Here is a 23,730-nt window from a genome sequence, read left to right on the forward strand (position 1 = left end):
TGTATTCTCAAGAGAATTAGATCTTAACAATTCTTGAGGTGTAAAATATTCTGCTTTCTTAACAGTTCTGCTAACGACAAAACCTTCAATAAAGTTTGGTCGTTTCCACTATAATTGAAGTCTGCATTCATCTTGTTGCACAAAGAGGCAGTGTTTAAAGAATTGTCATGAAATCATGGGATGGTTTGGGTTGAGGGGGACCTTAAACCTCATCCCATTCCACCCCCTGCCATGGCAAGGACACCTTCCACTAGACCTTGTTGCTCCAAGCCCTGTCCAACCTGGCCTTGGGCACTTCCAGGGATCCAGGGCATCCTCTGGGAAATCCATCCCAATGACCTACCACCCTCCCAGGAAGGAATTCCTTCCCAATATCCCATCCATCCCTGCCCTCTGGCAGTTTGAAGCCATTACCCCTTGTCCTGGCACTCCAGGCCCGTGTAAAAGGTCTCTCTCCATCTTTCCTGCAGCTCCTTCAGGCACTGGATGGCCACAATTAGATGCCCCAAAGCTTCTCTTCTCCAGCCTGGAGGCAGCTCACCTGAGCAGGACAGAGGGGCCTCAGCCCAGGCTCGGGGGGTTCCTGGGGCACGTCCAGCTCTCCCCCACCAGCACCTAAAACCCTTCTCCCCAGGGCTGCTCTCCATCTATAAAAATGGAGGGGAAAAGATGGGTGAATTCCCGGTGCTTCTACTGGAAGCCAGCCCGGGCTGGCTCTGGTGCCCCACTAGGTGACACTGTGTGTCCGTGGTTTCCTGCTTGACTCAAATGAGCAGTTTTTGCTCTCAGACTGAAGAGCGTGTGGAAGAGGGATTAGAACAGGACTGGCAAAAGAAATAAGGACATGCAGGGATTTTTCACTTCCATTTCTGGCTCCAGGTGGCTCTCGAGGACAGCTGAGGACAACTGAGGTTTTTTTCCCCTCTTCCTATCAGCTGCTTTTTATTTAAGTTACTGTCACTTGAGCCTGAGATGGGTTTGGTTGGGATAGAGGTATAAGAGCCAGAAGCAATGCAGTGAAAGTTCTGCAGCAGCATGAGGAAATGCTCATGTGTATGACATGGATATTGGGAAGGAGAAGGGAAAAGCCTGCTGCCTAGTTGGAAGGTGGCAGCAGTTCCACAACCTAGTGCTCATTTTCCTTTCTTTTGGATGGGGAAGTAAGACTTGCTTTGTACAGAGAAAAAGCTAAAAAAGCTGATGCACAAATCCAAGTTGCTTTCTGTCACCTTTCTCTGTTCCTAACAAAATCCATTTAGTATCAGATTTCCTCAAATTGCTAAGCAACCAGAGATCTCTCTGACTGGAAATGGTGCTGTTTGAAAAGGGAGGGAAGACTATTTGTCGTGGACTTGGATTTATGGAATATGCCAACTGCTTGTTTCTTAGGAAACGCAATTGAATTTTACAGTGTCTTCCCGGTTACGTGATACCAAAGCAATATTGGCTGCACTTACCAGAGACTGTAATCAGAAAATCATTAATTCTAGTTAAATCTGAGGCATCTGTGAGTCTCTGACATACAGGGACCCACACCTGGTCACTGAGACCAGCTGAACATCTTCAAGGAGAAATTAGCACACAGGGTACTTCTAAATGAAGTGATTGATTAAAAAAAAATCCCAGGTGAATAGATCATAAATTAGTCTATCCTTGAATCTATTAGTTATCATAGTATTTGAGTGCTTAATGGGCCATTTAATCTGTTCTCCACTGGACAGGTGCCAAAAGAGACATTACACTAACGATGGATCGTTTACTGCCCTGTCTTGCTGCCTTGAGGACTTTTACCAGTTAGAAGTCCTCTCTGCTTGTGGAAACCCCGAGGGCTCAGCAGTGCGTGAAGCATCAACGTTACGGCCTTGTCACGGTGGGATTGTTGGGGTGTCCAGTGCAGGGCCAGGAGTCGGACTTTGGCGATCCTTGCGGGTCCCTTCCACCTCAGGATATTCTGTGGCTCAGTGGCTCTGACTTTGTCGCCGTGTTTTCTGCGACTCTCTTTACTGTCACTCTAGCTCTGTTCCCTCAGGGAGCGCCGAGGCGATGGCGGCACCGCGCGCGCGCTTCCCCCTCACGAGCCCGCGCGCCCCGCGCCGGCGGGAACGCAGGAGCGCCGCACTGCGCATGCTCCAAACTAACGGGCCGCGCGGGGGGCCCGCGGAACCCCCGGGAGCACCGGCCCCGCCCCGCGAGCGGCGGCCGCAGTGACGGGCGCGATGAAGTGTGGCGGTGAAGGGCGGGACCGCGTTTTAGCCTCGTTTGGTGGCTGTGGCGACCGCCAGAACTGCGGCCGCCGGGAGGGGCGGGGCGAGACGATAAGGGGCATAGCCTCGTCCCAGCTCCGCACCGCCTGTGGGCTGTGGCGGGCGATGCAATGAGGGGATCGGTGATGCAAAACAGGGGCGCGGTCTACCCGAACCCCACCGCCCCTCACGGGCCGTGCGATGAAAGGCGCGGCCTCTCCCAGCTCCGCCCGCCCGTGTGTCAGCGGCGCCCGCCCCTGTGGCGGAGGCGGTGGCGGCGGCGGGAGGGCCGGAGCGGGGGCCAGAGGCGGCGAGGGGCGCGGTCTCGCCGAGCCCCGCCCCCTCGGGCCGTGGCGGCCGCCCGATTCGCTGCGGCCGCGAGGGGCGGGGCGGGGCTGGCGCTCGGCCCCGCCCCCGTGTCTGTGGCGGCCGCCGGAGCGCGGCGGCGGGAGGTGGAAGATGGCGGCGGCCGCGGCGGCGGCGCTGCGGGCCTGGTTCTGGAACGAACGGTTCTGGCTCCCGCACAACGTGACGTGGGCGGACTTGGCTGGCGAGCCGGGCCCGCCGGGCAGCGGGCTGCAGTACCCGCGGGCCGCTCACGTCCTCTCCGCCTTCCCGCTGGCGCTCGGCATCTTCGCCGTGCGGCTGCTCTTCGAGAGGTGAGCGCGGGGCCGCCCCCGGCGCGGCGGGGCCGGGAGGCGCCGGGGTCTGCGAGCAGCGGGCTGGGCCGGGGGGCGGCCCGGAGGGGGCTCCCCCGCATCCTTCGGGGCCTCCGCGAGGCCCTTCGTGTGTGGAAAGGAGACATTGTGTAATCGGGAATCTGTCGCGGGAGCCGTGTCTGTCGTGACATGCACTAGCCCGTGGGGCTCCGCTGCCCTGGGTCTGGATAACGAGAGGCCCTTCCAGTCTGGCGGTGCTGAGGTAGTGCAAGAGAAGTGCCGTTTTTTATATAGGAATTCACTTTCATTCCTGCTCCTGCCCAGGAGAACCTCGCTGGGGTGACGGGCAGAGCTGGCGGCTGCTGCTGCTCCGCACTTGGCTTCCGTGTGTGCTTTATTGTACTTTCCCTGAGTTCCTGGATGAGGAAATAGGGCTCACATGGCCCGATGTATCATTAAATATTTTGTGGCTGTCCCTCGTCTCAGGCAGGATGGATGTGAGTGCGGATCGTCATCTCTGCCCATAAACAGGTGTAATACGGGATTCCTCATTTACCTGGGCATCCATAAACATGCGAACTTAGCCCTGGGGCAGAGGTAGATCTGCGTGTGGTGCGGATCTCCCACAGCAGTGTGTGGGTGGCAGAGATATTAATTAGTAAAGCGGCTTACTTAGGAAACCCTTAGGTGAAACGGACCAAGACACTCTGTATTGCTGTTCAGGTGGTTCATTAAACATTGATCTAATCTTAAATTTCTGCTTTGAAAGGGCAGAAGTTGGCCAGGTTGGATGGGCTTGGAGTAACCTGGATTAGTGGAAAGTGTCTCTGCTCATGGTAGGGGTGGGACTGGATAAACTTTAAGGTCCTTTCCAACCCAAACCATTCTATGATTCCATAGGTATTTCTAAGCATGAAAAGGGCTGCAGGATTAAAGTGAGTGAGAATTGAGTTGGGTTTTTTTCTGTGGGTTTTCTTTAAGAGGTGTGAATTTTCCTGAGCCTTCAGAAATTAAGAAGAGGTGGTTGGGATGAAGTAAAAAGATGGCAAGTATGGAGGAAAATGAAGCAGGTCAGCAGACAGGAAAGAAACTTGAGAGGCTCTTTCTTCCCCATCCTATCTTTCTGCCCTTAGGGAAAAAAAGGCTTCAGAAGACCAGTGCAGAGGACCCAGGAACACACATAACACTCCCATCTCAGCTTGGTGTGCTGCTGGTTCTGGCCAAACCTTGGTACTTGCCAGTACATAAGGAAAGGAGGTTGTGAGACACAATGATACCCCTGAAAAGGATGTTGTAGGGAGGTCCTTAGTCCAGGTGTCAGTCTGGGGAAGAGGTGCAGAATATTCTCTTTTCCTGGAGTTGTTGGGGGACATGCAGCGCATCCTACTACACCTAATGGCACAGTCCTCCAGGCAGCATTTACTTTGTCCTGATAGTGTCTCCCTGGTTTATGAAATTTCTTTTGTGGTGTTAATTTAGGGTGGAGTCAAATGATGATTTAACTCCTGAGCCTGCAGAGCAAAACTCAGAGGCCGAGGTCTGGTTCCTGAGGGGGTTGTTCCTGATCTCAGCTGTGTCTCGGTGGTATCCCAAAGTAAAAGCAATTTGTGACAGCACATCCCAGGCAGTTTTTAGTGTGTTTATTTTAAAAGTACATATCTTTGAATAAACTCCTTTCTGTTTCCTCCATCCACTTTGAACATGTCGTTAAAGTTCAGCTTTATCTCAATAAACTCCTGTGGTGCATTCATCCCAATTCAGGCTTTGATTTTTGTGTCAAATGTCTTTCTTGACACACATTTGGCAGTTGCACTTGGTGACTCAGAATTTGAATTGCAGACTCATGCAGCTCTTTTAGTTTAGCTGCTTCTTTTCTCTCTCCTTTTGTAGCTCCTCAGTGTGAGGAAGTGCTTTGTGCTACAGCACTTGTAACACTGACACATTTCTGTTAGTTAGAATTCCACTGAAAATTACCTGTTACATCATAACACTGACAAAATAATCATTAGTTTGTCTGTCTGTGGGCAGTTTCTGACTGTAGGGATGAGGCAGGACTTGTACAGGAGGGTAAAGACAGTGGCAGGGTGAGGATTTTTGTCCAGTCAGCAAAAAGAAAGACTTCTGCCCATAAATTTGGGTTTATATTTTTTATCCTTGATTATCCTTTTCAGTATTTCTCCTTGCACATCTTGTCTCACTGCAGGCACAAAAGAAAAAAAAAATCCCAGGTGTCTGCAAAAACCTGGATGTGGTGTTTTCTAGCTGTACTGGAACACTCTTTGGAACCAGCTGTGGGTGTTACTGGACAGGTCTGAGGAAGGATCTGCAGCTTGTGCTCCAGCTGGGGAGGGGGAGAAAAAGATGATTTGAGATGTTACTTCATCAGGTCTATTGTGGAATGAGGTGGTTAAATCTTAACACAATGAAATTGAGAGATGATGGAAATACAAACTCAACGAGCGCACATTTAATAAATCTCACTTTGGAGATTGTTCTTCCTTTCAGAGCTGTAATAGAGAGTCACCAGCCAAACTGGAATGTTCCATAAAAACAGATTGTGCCTTTTTGTGAAGCACAACATGCCTGAGAACTATTTGTTATAACGTATGAGTCTGTGGACTTGAAAAGGTGTTGGTTTTAAAATCAGTCTGCATTAACAATTAGTGTGAAAAAGGTAGGCTCAGGTGTGAGCCGATCTCTGTTGATAAAAGTTTAACAGAAGTGTTTATGTGATGATAATTTCTTGCTGGAAGGTGTGGCAGTAGGTTGACCTTGGGTATAGTTTGTTGCTGTTAAGATTTCTGTGCAATCATAAAATCATTTAGATTAAAAGGGACCTTCCAAGGCCGCCTCATCCAATCCTCTCCTCAAAGCAAGGCCGGCATTCAGACAGCTCAGGTCGCCTGTGGTCTTCTGCTGTTCAGTTTGAATATCCCCAAGAATGGAAATTCTACTGTCTGGGCAGTATTTTTTCCTATTTTGGGGGTTGTGCAGAACTTTGTCACTGTAGGATCCAGTGCAAAACACATCTGAAAATCTGCTCTGGGACCAAAAACTTGAAGTGCCACAGCAGTTTAAAGTGTGAGTTTACCTTGGTGAGTTTACCTAAATAGCAGGTCAGCTTGGGACTTTCCTGGCTGAGCACAGGATTGACCATTCACTTCACATTCCACCTGCAAATGGTCCAAGCAGTTGCACTGTGGCTGTGGAGTGGACTCAGGAGCGTTGTCCAGGTAAATCCCCATCTGGTCAGGAGCCCCATGGAAGGCCAGGCATCACCTGCCTGGAGCTTGAGGAGCTCCAGAAGCTCCATTATGACTGGGTCAGACTTCCTTAAAAGTGGGGAAATCCATGCAGTCCTTTTTCCTTCCCATTTTTGTGACTGGGACCACGTCCCTTTTCCAGTGTCTGTCTGTTGGTGTCTGGCACTTTCAGTGCCCCTGTAAATGTCTGTGGGTTCTGGGTTGCTCTTTTTCACCAGGTGCTTGAGCCCTGGGCAGTGTCCATAGCCTGTGCCTTCCTTCTGATTTTTATTTTCCCCACCTCCTGATTTCTGGAAACAGCCTATTTATCCTGAAGCCTCTTAGTGAAGTAGGCCTAGTGCTGAGGACCAGTTTCCTGTAAAGTTTTGAGTTTTGTTTGCATTATTTCTTTTGTTTTCCTGGGCAGAATCTGTTTCTTCTTTCCTTTTGCCTTCTACAATAATGCCCAGACTTTGTATGGATCACTGTGAGCTTTCCTAATCATTCCTTGTCCTCTTTACTTGTTTTTAAGCCAAAAGAAGACCCTAATGATAATAAATTAATTAAATTAATCTGCTCTAGCTGATCCTGTCTTGTTAGAGGGTTGGAGTAGATGATTTCCAGAGGTGCCTTCCAACCCCAGCTATTCCATGGGATTCTGTGAATGTGCAGATTTTTAGATTTTTTTCGGTTTCCTCTCTGATATGAGGTAACCATCCAAACTGAGTACCTTCAGGCCAGGTTTGGTGGGGTTTTTTTGTTTGTAGAGCTGTTTAGCACTGTGTCCCAGAAAATGAAATAAAACTCTTTGTAATCCTGTAATTGCACATGTGAACTTCTGTGCTGCACTTGTGGTACATCCTGTAGGAAAGCAGAGTATAAAGATGTTCAATACTTTATATATATTTTTTAATACTTTACATTTTTGTGGGGGTCTTGCCAAATGTTTCATAACATCAGGACGCGATTTCTGGCTGGTGGTCTGGATTATGGCGGAAGCTGTGAGCCTTTGGAGCCAAGCTCAAAGGAAATCACTCCTTCCTTTTTTATTTTTTAATTATTTTTTTTTTTTAAAGCTGTGGGTGTTGAAATGTAGTTTAGCGTGTCCAGAGATGGGAGCAGAGCTGGGAAGGGTCTGGAGCACAAAGAGAGTCTGAGGGAGCAGCGGGGCTCAGCCTGGAGAAAAGGAGCCTCAGGGGGGACCTTCTGGCTCTGCACAGCTCCCTGACAGAGGGGTCAGGTTGGGCATCAGGAGGAATTTCTTCATGGAAAGGGTGGTCAGGCCTTGGAAAGTGCTGCCCAGGGAGGTTTGGAGTCCCCATTCCTGAAGGTGTCCAAGGAAGGCCTGGACGTGGCACTCAGCGCTCTGGGCTGGGGACAAGGTGGGGATTTGGCACAGCTTGGACTCGGTGGTCCTGGAGGGATTTTTCAACCTCTGGGATGCTGGGTAGAGACATGAAGAACTGGGACAGACAGGGAAGCCTGGGCCTGCAGTGTCTGTCATTTGTTTAGTGTTTTCTGAGAGCTGGGTGTTCCTTTGGGATCAGTCACAAGCTGATCTGTAATTCCTCAAGGGAAAACCCCACAACCTAGGACTGTTCTTAAACACAGCCACAGATATTTGTTCCTGAAGCACTAAGTGAGTATTCCTGAGAATAATTGCTGTTGGAGCATTTAGAGCCACGATTCTCCTGAATTTTAATCTTTCCTTTTAAGCACAAGGAGAAATCATAATGATTGTGGTTGGAGAAAGCAGCATTTTCTGCTTGATGGCACTGGGAGGCTCCTAAATATGTGTAATTTTGGCTTAGCTCTCTCTGAAACAATCTCTTTTTGAAAGCAAAATGGTTTTAATGGTACAAATGTTATGTCCTTTTCAAAATTGTTTTGAGAAACAGATTCTTTCTCAAAATAACTGATAAAAAAATACTAAATATTGCTCCTTCAACCCCCGCTTTTGCCCACCAACAGGAGAGGAACAATTCACATGTCAGGTAATGCAGACATTTCTCTTGGAACCCTGAGCCCATTCTGAGACAAAGGTGCAGCAAAACCTGGTAATTTTGAACATGTTTAAATTCGTTTTAGCTGCAAACCCAGGCTTGTTTCCAGAGTCTGTCCTATAAAATCCAGGAAGAGTTAAATCAGTTTGGAATACACAGAGCACGTGGGATGGATGAGATCCCGAGATCAGGGATCTTTCAGACTGGGGGACTTGCATCTTCCTCTCTGTCCTGAAGGAAACAAGCCGCTTTATTTTTCCCAAAGACAAAAAGAAAATTAAAAAAACCCAAGTTTCTTTTGGGAGCTGTGTCACTTGAACTTCCCTTTTTTTCTGAGCTATGTGACACCAAGGCCTGTTTTGGAAACAAGATACTTTGTTTTAGGGCTTCATCTCCAGCATTTCTGTTCACAGCAGACTGCTATCAGTCTGTTGTTTTATTGCTGAGGAATGAGAATCCCCCTGGGGAGCACATTCGGATCCTTACAAGCCAAGGGCATTAAGATTAAATTTTTCGTTCTGATGTGCACAGTATGTGCTGTCTGCAGTTACCATATGGACTAATAAAAGAAATTTCTTCACCTGGGAATTGGTGGAGTGGAGATTTCAAAAGCTTTTTCACCAGGTTTTGCAGTTGGTGACAAATCCAGGTCCTTGTGATTCAGGCAAAGGAGGGAAATAAATGTCTCGTTTTAATCCAGCTCTTTCTGGGGAATTCTTGCAGGTTTATTGCCAAGCCATGTGCCATAAACCTTGGCATTCAGGACAGTGGACCTCACAGAGCCCAGCCCAATGCAATTTTAGAGAAAGTGTTTACATCCATCACTAAGGTGAGTCACGCTTCAAATTCCTCCTCCATTCCAAAGGGAATGGAAGCCTGGAAGTGTCACGAGGGGGCTTTTTGCTTCCACTTTTCTGGTTTGAGATGCACATTTCACACTGTGCATCCACGAGTGGGCTCATTCTGGTTTTACTTTGCCTTTGGCATGTCCTTGTGGTAGCAAAGTAAATTCCCTGTACAGCTGAGCCATGTGTGTTTCCATCTTTGGAATACAAATGTTCCCCTTGTAGACAGGTCTGAGCTTCTTCCTTTGGTTCCCTGCCTTTGGTCCAAGTTGTACCGTGGGGATTCTTGGTTTAACAAGGGATTTCCCAGCATCTACCACTTTTATTGGGAAAGTGTTCCTCTTTTTCTTGAGCTCAGTTCCTTTTCTGATTTTACTGGTTTTATTGTGAGTGTCTTCCTCTCATTTTTACCATTTACTGTGAACCCAGACAGCAGTCATCAGTGGAAGTGGGTTATTCAGGGAAGTGTTGAGTCAATGAAGTATGTCCAGATGAAGGGCAGGACATTTAATGGTGGCAGGAGGTGTTTCTTTGGGTTGTTTCCTGGCCCTTCCTTCCCTTAAGCTCACGGGCCTACACCACTACAGAATTACAGAATCCCACTGTATTTTATTCAATACTGAATAAGTGCAATAGAATTTCATTAAAGATAACAAAATGGAAGGTTTTCTGTTGAGATCTGGTGATGCTGAACCTCATCTACTGGAGCAGATAAAGGGAAATTCTATAAAAACCTCAAAAACCTTGCCTTGTGGGAACATGAAAGTTTTGAGGCATTTGGAATGCCGTGTGAACTGAAAAATCCCCAGCATCTGATGCCCTTTGTTGGGAGAACTTTAATGTAGGGGATGTCCTTGAAATTAATGTTTAGAAAACCCAGGAGGTGTCACAGACTGTGCAGAATTTGTCTGGCTTACGAAACCTTTCACTGTCCCAGTGTGCTGTGGCTTCTGTTGGGTTTGGAGAGTCAGGCTGGGGGTGGCCCTGGTGCAGGGGAAGGATTTCACTGCTGCTCTGAGCTGGGAGCTCTGAATTCCCCTTGGAGGCAGGTGCTTTCCCAGTGCCCCAGCCATTAAATCCCAGGAAGGTGCTAAGAGATGTGGTGTGGTGGAGTGACAGGGCAGTCGTGGTCTCAAGGCTGAAAATCCAGTTACTCTTGGTTTTGTTTTTCAGCTGGACAGACTGATGATTTTGTATTAAATCAGCATTCTGCGTAGCTTTCGTGGTTTGTATGTAACTCAAATAGTAAAATGTGTTTATCATCTTTCAGTGGTAGAGCTCCCTGGCAGAGCTGGTCTGAATTATCTCACTCCTGGGCCATTGTAGAGGGAGTTACCAGGTTTGGTTCACTTTGATAAATCCATTTGTGTTCATTCAGACAAAATCCCAGTAGAGTTCCCAGGTGGAGAACAGGGATATATTACATCTATATTTGTCATGGAAGTGTTTCAGTCTTCAAATATATTTTCATTTGTAAACTTTGATAACAGAAATACCACAGTTTCTACAATGCCCTTTTGGAATATACAAATATCTACTGTGTTAAACCAACTCTTACTTTAAAGTTTCCCTGTCCTTGCTGTGAGTAGCAACCCTTAAACATCTTCAGCTTTGCTCCTTCTGAGTTCTGGGCTGCTTGAATTGTTGTGCAGCTTTAAAAGGTAGGACAGGAAACTTTACAGCTCCTCCCCCCAAATTAACGCTGAACAGTCACATTCTTTGTCTTAACGTGCTGTCAACTGATGAAATAGGTGAGGAAATGCTCAACCAAAACCACTCTGAGTAATTAAGTAATTAGTGGCTTATGAAGGTTAAACCTGAATGACCATTTGTGGCAATGGGTTCTTGCTTCCAGACTCTCTATGGTCCCTTCCTGGAGTGCTTTTTGTTATCTGTGCATTATTTCTGTCACAATGCAGGACTGCAAGTAGGTTGAGGAGTGGGAGAAATGACATTTGTTTCATTTTCCTTCAGTCTCCAGATGGAAAAAGGTTAGAAGGCTTGTCCAAGCAGCTGGACTGGGATGTCCGAAAGATCCAGCGCTGGTTTCGGCATCGGAGGAACCAGGACAAACCCACCACCCTCACTAAATTTTGTGAGAGCATGTATGTTTGTGCAGAGGGGCTTCATCTTAGAGCTCTGGCTGTGTGTTCTCCTCTAGCTGGGCCTGGGGGCAGCTGCTCTGCCAGACCAGGGCCAAAATCCGTGTACAAGCAAACAGGGGCAGTTAAAGGAGGTTTTAAAATTGTAAAATATTAAAATTGTAAAATATTTTGTGGGCGTGCCTGAGAGACCAGAATGGGGTACAGGAGTCAGTGCTGAGCAGCTTTAGATGCTGGGCCAGCTCCTTCATGGCACTTGAGAGTGTGTGTGTGTGCTCACGTGTGTCCATGTCCGTGTGTGTGTGTGTGTGCTCACGTGTGTGTCCATGCCCACGTGTGTGTTTGTGTGTCCATGTCTGTGTGTGTGTGTGTCTGTGTGCACATGTGTGTCCGTCTGTGTGTGCACATGGGTGTGTGTTTGTATGTCCATGCCCACATCTGTGTGCACACGTGTGTGTATGTCCATGTCTGTGTGCCCACGTGTGGTGTGTGTGTGTCCATGCCCACGTCTGTGTGCCCACGTGTGGTGTTTGTGTGTCCATGCCCATGTCTGTGTGCACACGTGTGTGTGTGTGTGTGTCCATGCCCATGTCTGTGTGCCCGTGTGTGTGTGTGTGTCCATGCCCATGTCTGTGTGCACACGTGTGTGTGTGTGTGTGTCCATGCCCATGTCTGTGTGCCCACGTGTGTTTGTGTGTCCATGCCCATGTCTGTGTGCACATGTGTGTGTTTGTGTGTCCATGCCCATGTCTGTGTGCCCACGTGTGTTTGTGTGTCCATGCCCATGTCTGTGTGCCCACGTGTGTGTTTGTGTGTCCATGTCCATGTCTGTGTGCCCGTGTGTGGTGTTTGTGTGTCCATGCCCATGTCTGTGTGCACATGTGTGTTTGTGTGTCCATGCCCATGTCTGTGTGCCCGTGTGTGGTGTTTGTGTGTCCATGCCCACGTCTGTGTGCCCACGTGTGGTGTTTGTGTGTCCATGCCCACGTCTGTGTGCCCACGTGTTTGTGTGTCCATGCCCACGTCTGTGTGCACACGTGTGGTGTTTGTGTGTCCATGCCCACGTCTGTGTGCACACGTGTGGTGTTTGTGTGTCCATGCCCATGTCTGTGTGCCCACGTGTGGTGTTTGTGTGTCCATGCCCACGTCTGTGTGCACACATGTGTGTGTGTGTCCATGCCCATGTCTGTGTGCCCGCGTGTGGTGTTTGTGTGTCCATGCCCATGTCTGTGTGCACACGTGTGTGTTTGTGTGTCCATGCCCATGTCTGTGTGCCCACGTGTGTGTGTGTGTGTGTCCATGCCCATGTCTGTGTGCCCACGTGTGTGTGTGTGTCCATGCCCATGTCTGTGTGCCCACGTGTGTGTGTGTGTGTCCATGCCCATGTCTGTGTGCACACGTGTGTGTGTGTGTCCATGCCCATGTCTGTGTGCCCACGTGTGTGTGTGTGTGTCCATGCCCATGTCTGTGTGCACACGTGTGTGTGTGTCCATGCCCATGTCTGTGTGCACACACGTGTGTTTGTGTGACCATGCCCATGTCTGTGTGCACACATGTGTGTTTGTGTGTCCATGCCCATGTCTGTGTGCCCGTGTGTGGTGTTTGTGCGTCCATGCCCATGTCTGTGTGCCCACGTGTGTGTGTGTGTCCATGCCCATGTCTGTGTGCACACGTGTGTGTTTGTGTGTCCATGCCCATGTCTGTGTGCACACGTGTGTGTTTGTGTGTCCATGCCCATGTCTGTGTGCCCACGTGTGTGTTTGTGTCCATGCCCATGTCTGTGTGCACACGTGTGTGTTTGTGTCCATGCCCATGTCTGTGTGCCCACATGTGTGTTTGTGTGTCCATGCCCACGTCTGTGTGCACACATGTGTGTTTGTGTGTCCATGCCCATGTCTGTGTGCACACGTGTGTGTTTGTGTGTCCATGCCCATGTCTGTGTGCCCACGTGTGTGTGTGTGTGTCCATGCCCATGTCTGTGTGCCCACGTGTGTTTGTGTGTCCATGCCCATGTCTGTGTGCACACGTGTGTGTTTGTGTGTCCATGCCCATGTCTGTGTGCCCACGTGTGTGTGTGTGTGTCCATGCCCATGTCTGTGTGCCCACGTGTGTTTGTGTGTCCATGCCCATGTCTGTGTGCACACGTGTGTGTTTGTGTGTCCATGCCCATGTCTGTGTGCCCGTGTGTGGTGTTTGTGTGTCCATGCCCATGTCTGTGTGCACACATGTGTGTTTGTGTGTCCATGCCCACGTCTGTGTGCCCACGTGCCCACACTGGGTGTCAATCCCCTGGAAGGCCCCTGCACTCTCTGCTCCCGCCCAGAGCTCGTTCCCGTTCCCACAGGAACGACCTTCTGGCTTTCCCAGTTACAGACACTCCTTGGCTTCCTTTTCTTCTCTGTTCAGTCCATTCTTTGTTCCCTGTTCCCCCCATGCTCCTGCAGTTTTCTCTGTAGTGCAGTAGAACCTCAGTATTTTTTCCTGACTTATTTCTCCTCTGCTGCTTTCTTTCCTTTCCAGTAACTTTCAATTCTTCCCCCAGTATGGTTTTGTCTACTTAAAGCCACAAGGTAAGAGGGACAAATACATACATTAGGATACCTCTGGATAACAACTTTGCTTGTTGTTACCTTGTTGTCTCTTAAAGCATATGAATGATGCATGTTCACCCTGAATTTCAAATTTGCCTGTTGATGCAAGCTCATGGGTGGTGTGAAAACTCTTCAATAGGTTTATCTGACCTGAAATGTTTAGAAATGAAGGTGGGTGAAAGCTTTTCAGGTGTCAGATTTGGGGGTTCTCCCAGCTATTTCAATTAACTTTACAAATGTTAACCAGAAGCTGCTTCTATGTCCTAAGTTTATTTTTTACTTCTTTTTCCAGGTGGAGATTTACATTTTATTTAAGTATATTTTTTTATGGAATCAGGTTTCTCTGGACGGTGAGTTGCTCTGTTACCCCTGTTGTTGTTCTGTGTGGTTGCAGCTGAATGATCCCTGATTTGGGATCCTGGGAGTTCTGTTAAAGACCTTCCACACACTTTAGGGAAGCTTCTATACAGATATGTCATTTTGGAAATAATAGAAAATTATTTGTCGTGTTACCCCAGAATGTTGGAAAAAACAAGGTGGGGTTTGGGTTTTTTTGCTATGGAGAGCTGCTGCTTTTTTTTTCTCCTCTCCCTCTTGAAGGGATACAGGTTCATCTCCTTGGGTCTTTGTTATTATTAGAGCTGTATGATTATTCTAGAAATTTCCATTGCAGCAGAAGTCACATTGACAGCACAAATTAGATTTTAAATCACTAGGGTTTTTTACAATAAATGTAGTTTGAATGGCAGAATGAAGGTAAAATTTCAGTGAAGCAATGCTGTAGTGTCAGGTGCCTTTAGGTGCTGGGGAGGAAAACACCCAGTACAAACTGGGGTTTCATAGAACTTCTTATTTCTATATAATAAAAACTTACCTGTTCCCATTAGGCACCCTGGTTTTGGGACACACGACAGTGCTGGTACAACTACCCTTTCCAGGTATGAGAGAAACACCTCCTAAACTCCAACTTTTTGGACAATTAGAGTTTTTATTTTTGTTATTGATACTGGATTAAAACTCTGGCATTTACTCTTTGTGCCTTTACATCCTGGTTAGGTTTGGCAACAGCAAGGTTTCCTCAGATACATCTGACTCATAGTCACTTTATGTTTACTTGCTGCTGAGATTATTAAAAGTGGGAGAAAAAGGCATAAAATCATAGTGGTAATTTATTTATTTACTGCATAGAGGCCCACAGTCTGTTCCAGAGCCTGGTTTTCCTACTCCAAGAGGCTTCAGCAGGAGTTGTAAATATTGACAAGGGAATTTACTCCTTTGGAAGAAAGCTCAAACACAATAATATTTGTGTGAGTAAGCCTGGAGTAAAATGCCTGTTGCTTAAGCTTGTTTTTATTAAACCTGAACGATTTAACTTGTGCCTCAGCTATTCTGGAGGAACAAAGTGGGTTGGAAAAGGAGGAAGGAAAAAAGTGATTTGAATGTAAATTTTGAATTACTTTGTCTTGTAACTGTGCTATCTCTGTGTGTTTTCCAGCCTCTAACATCCAGGCTTTATTATTACTATATCTTGGAGCTGGCCTTCTACTGGTCCCTCATGTTTTCTCAGTTTACAGACATTAAACGGAAGGTGAGATGAACCAGAATTGCATTAACCACGCAATAGCTATAATGAAAATAATAATAAATAGATAGGACTAACAAAAAAATGGGCGTGTGCCTGGCCAGGAAAGCCAGAATGTAGTGATAACTATGTTTTTTCTTCATTTACACCTTTGTGAGCCTCCCCTCTCCAGTAAGCACTATGCAGTCCTGGGAAAAAGGGGGGAGCAAGGCTGACCTGCAGCCTTGGGTATCCTTGAGTTCCTTTCGCCTTCCAGGGGAAAGAACAGCATCACTCAATACCTCCCAATCAAAAGTTAACAAATCATTCCCAAAATTAGATTTAACTGGAAGGCTTGCAAGAAAACGAGCTGCTCAAAGCAGTACTTGCTGAAGCTGCTGAGGAAATGGCAAACGCTAAGGCAATAATAAATGGGGTTTTGAAAGGAATTTCTCATCTGTGTGAGGAGCAGATGATGAGTGGTTGCAGTTGCTCAGATCTAATTCTGTCACGCTGCGTTCCAGGATTTGGTTATTGTTGCTGTTGGAGAACAGTCCCCAGTAAATCCTGGCTTATTGCTTCCTTTACATAAGCCACAAAGCAGCAAATTATCCCAATTTTTGCATTGGCTGTTAAAAAAACCAAATTTACCCAGGCTTTTTTCTGTGCTGAAATATTAGCAGGTGAAGCACTATGGAATACAATGGAGCTGCAGACAGGGAGTGATGAACAACCTCTGGGACTCTGTAATGGTTAATTTTGACTTTATCAAGTGGATGACATTCCCCAGCGCAGCAGGGGGAGGTACAGGAACCTGGGGGCTGAAGTGCAAACCAGCCCTGAATATTGGGCATTGTAAACATTTTTTGTTCTTCTGGTTCTTTCTGGTGTTCTCTGCCTGCTCTGCCCTGGCAGGGTTTGGTCACTGACAGCACTTAAATGTGTGCCAGGAGCTGAGGGGACGAGCAGTGTATCTATAAAACCACAAGGAGCCAAAAGTAAGGGTCATCTTGTCCTCTGAATCATTTCTATGGGGTCTGCAGGTATAGTGGTGTGTGTGCCAGAGAGACTGTGCTGATCCCTGAGCAGGCAGAGCTCTGACTTGAGCAGCACCAAAGCTGAGAGACCTTTTTGGAAGCTTTTGTGGAGACGGTGGGAGTGTGATGAGCTGGGCTTGCTGTGGAGTCAGACCCTGAACCGAAAGAATCCTGGGACCCCGGTGACTCAGTTGGGTGGCTCTGTTCCAAACTTTTGCATTTGTGTGATGGCCAAAGAGTCTTCATTTGTAGTTTTCCTGTTTTCAGGACTTCCTGATCATGTTCGTCCATCATTTGGCCACAATCGGACTCATCACGTTCTCGTACATGAATAACATGGTGCGGGTTGGAACTCTGGTGCTATGCCTCCACGATGCTTCAGATTTCCTCTTGGAGGTGATTTTCCTTTCAAATCTTTGCATCCCTAATGCTCGTGTGATCTCAGGGGAACAAGCTGACATTCCCATTCTTGATAAACTGCATTAAATGTGCCATGGAATTTGTGCTGCTGACCAGGAAAAGCTGACAAAGCCTTGTCAGCTTTTCCTCCAAACTGCTTGAGTGGTGAGAGTCACAGAACCATGGAATGGTTTGGGTTGGAAGGAACCTTAAAGATCATCCAGTTCCACTGTCCCAGGTTGCTCCAAGTCCCATCCAACCTGACCTTGGACACTTCCAGGGATGGAGCAGCCACAGCTTCTCTGGGCACCCTGTGCCACAGCCTCAGCACCCTCTCAGGGAGGGTGATCATATCCTCTGGCAGTGGGAAGCCATTCCCTCTTGTCCTGTCACTCCAGGCCCTTGTAAATAGTCTCTCCCATTGTTCTTGTAGGACCATATAAATAATAGTATAAAAATAGTAATGCAATATAATAATCCCTCTTTGTTCCAAACTGTACAAATGTGATTGAGAGTTTCTTGCAGCTCTCCAGCTGGGTAATTACAGGCGTGCACAAAGGGAGTAATATTGGCATGTTTGTCTCTTGTAGGCTGCAAAACTGGCCAATTATGCCAAGTACCAACGCCTGTGTGATGCTTTCTTCATGCTTTTTGGGGTTGTGTTCATCGTGACCCGGCTGGGCATTTACCCTTTCTGGTAAGCACCTAGAGCTGGGAGGTCTTGGTTGTTCTCCCAATCCTTTCAGCAGAGCCTTTGTTTCAGACTTTTCCCAAGCATCCCAGCTGTCTCTCGAGGCAGCCTGAAGCTGCACAAGGCCCAAGTGCTCTTTGGGGCAGGAGGTTTGAATAGGCACATGAAGAAATCTCTCCCCAGTCAGCTGAGGGACTGGGAGAAGAGTCCAGAATCCCATTCACAGCTGCCCCTCCCCTGCTGCAGTGATGACAGAGTCAGCCAGAATCTGCTCTGAGAGGCTTGAAGGATTCTTTGCTTCTCTGAAGAAGTTCTAGAAATAATTACAAGTGAGGCACAGTCTCTTGAGGTAATTTTTGTTTGTATCTGGCTTAGTCATCACTGCAGTTTCTGATTCTTATGACACTTCTGTCCTGTCCTTGTGTCGTGACTGTTCAGAGCCTGAAATAGGTCTGAGGTTTCTTGGGAGGTAAAACCCTGGATAAATGGCTTAGAGAGAATCATCCCATAATGAGATTCCCTCTCACCTCAGTAGGTCAGACCTGGAGAGGTGCTTTGGTTGATGAGCTGTTGTCTGTTTATTGTGTGTGGTGACAATTTGGTTACACCATTTTACTGCATGTATTTATTTCCATGGACACCTGGCACTCCCATTCTTTTTGGGTGCCTGGTAGGCAGCAACAATCCTTTCACTTTAGGATCAGGCTTGCAGTTAAAGCTCTTGCTTATTTTCCAGTAAATGCACCAAAGGACTCTGGATGAAGAAGAGCTTTAATTCTTTTTTCTTCGTAGGCTCCTTCCAGGGACAGACAAGAGAGTTGTTTTTGCAGCTGCTGTCTGTCATGAGGGGATGCCCTTACCTCACACCAGTGCTCAGCATCCTGTAAATCTTTAATGTGTTTTCCACTGGCTCTAATGTCACTCCTCAGCTTTGTAGAGGAATCTGGCAAGCTGCAGCAGTACTGCAGACCCTGTGCTGTTTCACTTCATGTGTATTCCCTCCTGTAATTAGTAATGCAAAATATCATCAGATCTCTGGAATTGCATTTAATTCCTTCATAAACCTGCTATGAGTTAAATATTTCTGGAGCTGCCTTTTGGGGGATTTTGGTTCTTGTTTGAAAGGCTTGTTTTGCTTTTCTTGTGAAATGTTAAAAGCTGTGTGAAATTAATGTGGCTGTTAAAGGTCTCTCCATACCTCTTTGCATCATAAAATCTAAAGTGTTTATTAAATTGCTGAAGGACTGGCAATAACTCCCAGCAACAAGAACAGCAAAACAGTAATGAAAGAAACACAAGATGTGGGCTATAAAGCAGTTTTGAGTCTTCCAGCCTGGCCAGAGGAATCTAAAACTCCAAAGGAGGAGAAGAGCACCCAGGAAGGGAGGGAGGCCTTCTGGGAACAAAATTCCTTCCTGATCCCAGAATCCTTGAGATTGGAAAAGCCCTCCAAGACCATGGAGTCCAACCTGTGACCCAATCCCCACCAGAGCACTGAGTGCCATGTCCAGTTGTTCCTTGGGCACCTCCAGAGATGGGGACTCCAAACCTCCCTGGGCAGTGCCTTCCAAGGCCTGACCTCCCTTTCCATGAAAAAATTCCTCCTGATGTCCAGCCTGAACCTTTCCTGGCACATCCTGAGGCCCTTTCCTCTTGTCCTGTCCCTGTTCCCTGGGAGCAGAGCCTGATACCCCCCACAGCTGCCCCCTCCTGTCAGGGAGTTGTGCAGAGCCAGGAGGTTCCTCCTGAGCCTCCTTTTCCCCAGCTGTTCCCAGCTCTGGATGTGCTCCAGCCCCTCAATATCCCTTGCTGTGAGGGCCCAGAACAGGACACAGCCTCACAGTGCCCAGCACGGAGGGACAGTCCCTGCCCTGCTCCTGTGCCCATGCTATTTCTGGTATGATTTTTGATCTTTAAATCCGTGTGAAAGCTGCCCAAGCAGGAAGGTGTTAACGGTTGTTTTGGTGACCAGAGCAGCCTGACATCACTTCCTGTGAAGTTGTTATAAATAAATGCTTGTGCTTTGGAGAAGAAAATTGGCAGCAGATCCGTGTGTGTAACCGAATTGCAGCACATTCACATGTTCTGTTTGTTGCTCAGTTCAAATGTTCCTAATGAGCTTTACTCAGTCTCCTGACTCTGGCAGGAGCAGAGCAGCAGATGCTCAGTGAGACACAAACCCCGTTGTGCATCTGGCCTGGCACCTCCAGTCAGAGCTGGAAGCCCTGCACCAGCACAGCCGATCTGAAATGTGTTTCTGGATCTCTTTAAGGATTTTGAACACAACCCTGTTTGAAAGCTGGGAGTTGATCGGTCCCTACCCTTCCTGGTGGCTGTTCAACGGGCTCCTGGTGATCTTGCAGGTCTTGCACATCATCTGGTCTTACCTCATCATCCGCACGGCCTCCAAGGCCCTGGTGCGAGGCAAGGTAAGACTCAGGGAGGCTTCTGGGTCCTCTTTCGTACAAGCCCTATTGAAGAATCATGAGAAACTGGGCTTTTCAATGAGGGCTGGTGTTGGTTTTTGCGGGACTTGCGTTAGGAGTTCACAAAAATGGCAGTTTTTTACCTTGATTGTTCTCTACTTTTGAGTCCCCAGGTGTGTTCAGAGGCAGGGAGTCTCTCCTGGGCAGGCAGGGAAATAACTCAATTTTCCAGTACATTCAAATGTCCTAAAATAGCGATTATGGCAGACTTGTTAGACACTCTGGAGTTTAAGGTGGTAGCAGGCTCTCTTTTGGACAACAGGATGAATGTACAGAATGTTTCTCAGCTTCACTTGGTCCTTGGGATGTGTTGGGGATTGTGCATCTTCACTGGCTTCTATCTGCCAGTGCAGGCACTGAGCTCCAGCACTCAGGGAAAGGGTTCCCAGGGGTGCAGTGGGGTTTGCTGGTTGTCAAAAATCACAGAATGGCCTGGGTTGGAAGGGACCCTAAAGATCATCGACTTCAAGGCCAGGCTGGACAGGGCTTGGAGCAACCTGGGATACTGGAAGGTGTCCCTGCCCATGGCAGGAGGTGGAACAAGGTGAGCTTTAAGGTCCTTCCAATCCAAACCATTCCATGATTCTCTGAATCAAAATGCTTTTTCCTCTCAGATATTGATATTCTGATCTGGGTTTCTCTGACAGCTCTGCATTATTTTGTGTTTGACTTCAGCTGCCCCTACACATGGAATGTGGCCTTTAAAAATAGAAATATTCGGGTTCACTCTGGGGGCCAGCAAGTTTCAGGGTACGAGCTCTTCATCTGTTCCCCACAGCTGCTACTACAAATGCCTGATTTTCATTCTCTGCAGCTGTTTCTGTATCCTGAGTTCTACACCTTTTCCCTTTCCTTGGTTCTCTCCTGTCCAGGTGACCTAGCCAGAGAAAGGACTCTAAGCTCTGTCTTCTTCATTCTTTTCTCCTTTTCTCTGTGCCAGATTGGAGCTGGACAGTTTCACCCTGTGCATGTAAGTGTGACCTGTGGTTCTGTTTGTTCACTGAAACACGTCTGTGTCGAGGCCAAGACAAAAGCAGAGCCCTGGTCTTGGGGTTTTGGTGCCTTCTCCTTTTCTCCCTGGTCCAGACAGAGTGCTAAAATGTTGTTTTTTCCAAAGGTCAGAGCAGTGTCCTGGGGTCTGTTCTTAGCTGCTGTCACCTGCCTGCACAACCTTCACTTTCTGCTGTTACACACCCACACACTGCAGTTTCTGTCTTTGCTCCTCATCAGCATCGCACTGAGGAGGAGAAGGCAGAAGGAATTTACTCCTTTTTGTGAAAAGGAGTAAAACAGTCACTTCTCCCCCAAGAATAGGAAAATTTCCAAGGGATTTCTGCTTCCTTCCAGTGACCCTTTGAACATTCCATATAGCAGGAGATTGGGGAAAGATAGCAAAAGTTCTGGCAACAGGCAGAAACCAGGACATCCAACAAGTTCCTGCAGATCATTAACTTCACCTGGCTTCCAGCCAGATCTTCCCTTGGAGTTCAACCGCTTCCTGCTGCTGGAGAGCCCTAACCCTGACTCCAGGAGAGCAGAGCAGAGTGAAATCCTGGAATCCTTGGAAAGCTGCAAGCCAGAGTGCTGGCACGTGGAGTTACTGAGGGCTGTTGGCTGCAGAGGGAGGGGAGTGAGGAGAGTGAGGAGCTGCCTTGGGCAGAGCAGGGGCCGCTCCCCAGGCCCAGCTCGCGCTGGGGAGGTTTGGCTCTGGCACCTGCCACCACCCAAGGTGTGTGTTTGCAGTTGGGGCCGGGTTTATGGGCTCTTCCCTTCCCCTTCTGGCTCTGCAGGGCTGGAGCAGGGCCCTGCTGTGGCACTTGGGGCAGCTGGCACCAAAGTCCTCCTGGGAAGGTTCAAAATCCACATGAAAGTCAAACTGAGCTGGATTTGCAGCCAGTCTCTGAACTCAGGCATAAGTCTGTAAGCAGATCTGGATCCCTGGGCTGAGGCTCCTCCTGTTCTGAGCGGGTGTTTGCTGGATCAGACACTGCCTTTGTTCTCCATCCCTCTGTCCAAACAGGCTCCTGGTCCTAAATGGGATCTCCCAGATGAAGCACAGGCTGTGGAAATGGAGGTGCTTTGTTCGAGCAGTGATGTTATAAATAAAGCTGGTTAATTTTTAAAATAGCAAAGCTGCTCCCTGTAGGACAAAGTGTTCTCTCTCAGACTGACACCTTCCTGGTTTTTGGTTGTTGGACCTACTTGTGATTGTGGCATGAGAAAATTTTGCTTCAAAACAAATTATTTAGAAAAATGGTCTTTAACTGATCTAGAGAGGAGCTCTTGGAAGACAAGAACAATGCCAGATCTGTAATACAATCTGATCTGCTGAGAGCAAGAGTGAAGTGCTTTCACAGATATACAGAATATTTGGAAAATGGAACTCATCTTTACAAATTGTCTTTTTCAGTGTCTGTGTCTTGTTCCTAATGTGATGACAGGCTCCTTCTTGGGAAGTTGAACTGACCAAGACTCAAATGTAGGAGGTAGATGTGAGTGAAGGTGGTTCATCACATGGACACAACCTTCTAACTGCTGGTTTCTGTCAATTTTTCAACTCCCCTTCTCCTCTCCCACTACCCAATTCCGCTGGCAATGTTTAGGTATCCAAGGATGACCGCAGTGACGTGGAGAGCAGCTCCGAGGAGGAGGATGTGACTTCCAACAGCACAAAAGGAATTTTCAGCACTTCCAGTAACGGTTCCAACCGCCTGAACGGCCATGTGACCGGTGGCCAGTGGACAGGAGAGGAGTAAGGCCCTGGGCTGGCCTTGAGCAAACACGAACTTCTCTTTCAATATCTAGTTGTGTTGAGCTCCACATTCCCAAGTGATCTTTAATCAAAAACCCCTTTCCCAGAAACCTCCAGCAGACCCGAAACGGGCACAACCCTGACCAGTCAGAGGCTTTGCACGGCACAAGGGATGAAGCCAAAGACCGGGGCAAAAACAAAGCTGCAGATTTCACTTCAAGCCATTTTGTACTTCAGAAGTACCAAAAGCCACCCCTGAGTCCTGTTGATATTTGCAGAGGTGTCTTTGTCTTTGACAAACTGGCTTTTACTGGGATCAGCTCAAGGCAGAGCAGGTTTAGACCGCGGGGTTTGGTGCCACTCAGTGACAGTTCACTCCAGGCAAGTGCAGCTGCTCTTGATGCAGTCCAGAGCCACTTCAGAGCACGGAGAATGCAGGTTCCACATCCCAACTGCCCTGGGTGAGGCAGAGACTCTTCTCCCAGCCAAGCTTTGAACTGTGCTGCCCTGGAACCACTGCTCTGCCTCGCCCCAGGCTGCTGGGGAGGTCCCAGCTGCTCATCTCTGCTGTCACCAGGGACCAGGCCAGCATCTGCTGCCTCTTTTGGTGCTGCAAACCCCCTCTGAAGTCTTGACCAAAGCCTTCTGCAAGGGGAGAGGGGGGTGGTTTATTGCCCCTGAGACAACCAGCACAATCCAGGCCTTTTAATTGTTTTCTTCCTGTTGAAATTGTGGTTTTGAAGACTTCTCTAGACCTGCTGGATTCAGTTGGCTAAGCCAGGACCAGAGGGAGGATCAGAACTGGTGGGCTGGGTTTAACTCTCCAAAAAATGAGATGTTTTGTTCCTGTACTCTGAGACAAGTGATTGTTGCTGCTCTGATGTTAGAGCTGTGGAGGAACCTGGGGCTGGAAGAGCAGCCACACTATGGGCTTTGCTTCTCTTTTTTTATTCAATGGTACTTGGGGGCAATGAAACGATCAATCAGGAGCAGAATTTTGGAAACTTCTCAAGTTGTTACCATTTTATACTGTTGTTTACTCTTATCTCCAATTAAAAGTTGCTTCAGAAACTTGGGGTGATGTGTTTCATCTTGAGGAAATAGAACAGAGGACAGGGT

General features: G+C 47.9%; 1 protein-coding gene across 1 annotated transcript; it reads left to right on the top strand.

The window, feature by feature from the left end:
- Positions 1-2,702: 2,702 nt before the first annotated feature.
- Positions 2,703-23,618, top strand: CERS5 (ceramide synthase 5; the record flags this gene model as incomplete). The annotated part of the gene is made up of 10 exons (XM_082298937.1): positions 2,703-2,902; positions 8,871-8,976; positions 10,967-11,097; positions 13,978-14,035; positions 14,573-14,623; positions 15,181-15,273; positions 16,551-16,679; positions 17,273-17,379; positions 19,646-19,802; positions 22,463-23,618. The coding sequence occupies 10 exons, from the start codon at positions 2,703-2,705 to the stop codon at positions 22,613-22,615; spliced, it is 1,185 nt and encodes a 394-aa protein (XP_082155063.1). The 3' UTR covers positions 22,616-23,618.
- Between the last annotated feature and the right edge of the window lie 112 nt (positions 23,619-23,730).

The sequence above is a fragment of the Coloeus monedula genome (genome assembly GCF_965178545.1).
Source record: "Coloeus monedula genome assembly, chromosome: 30".
NCBI lineage: Eukaryota > Metazoa > Chordata > Aves > Passeriformes > Corvidae > Coloeus > Coloeus monedula.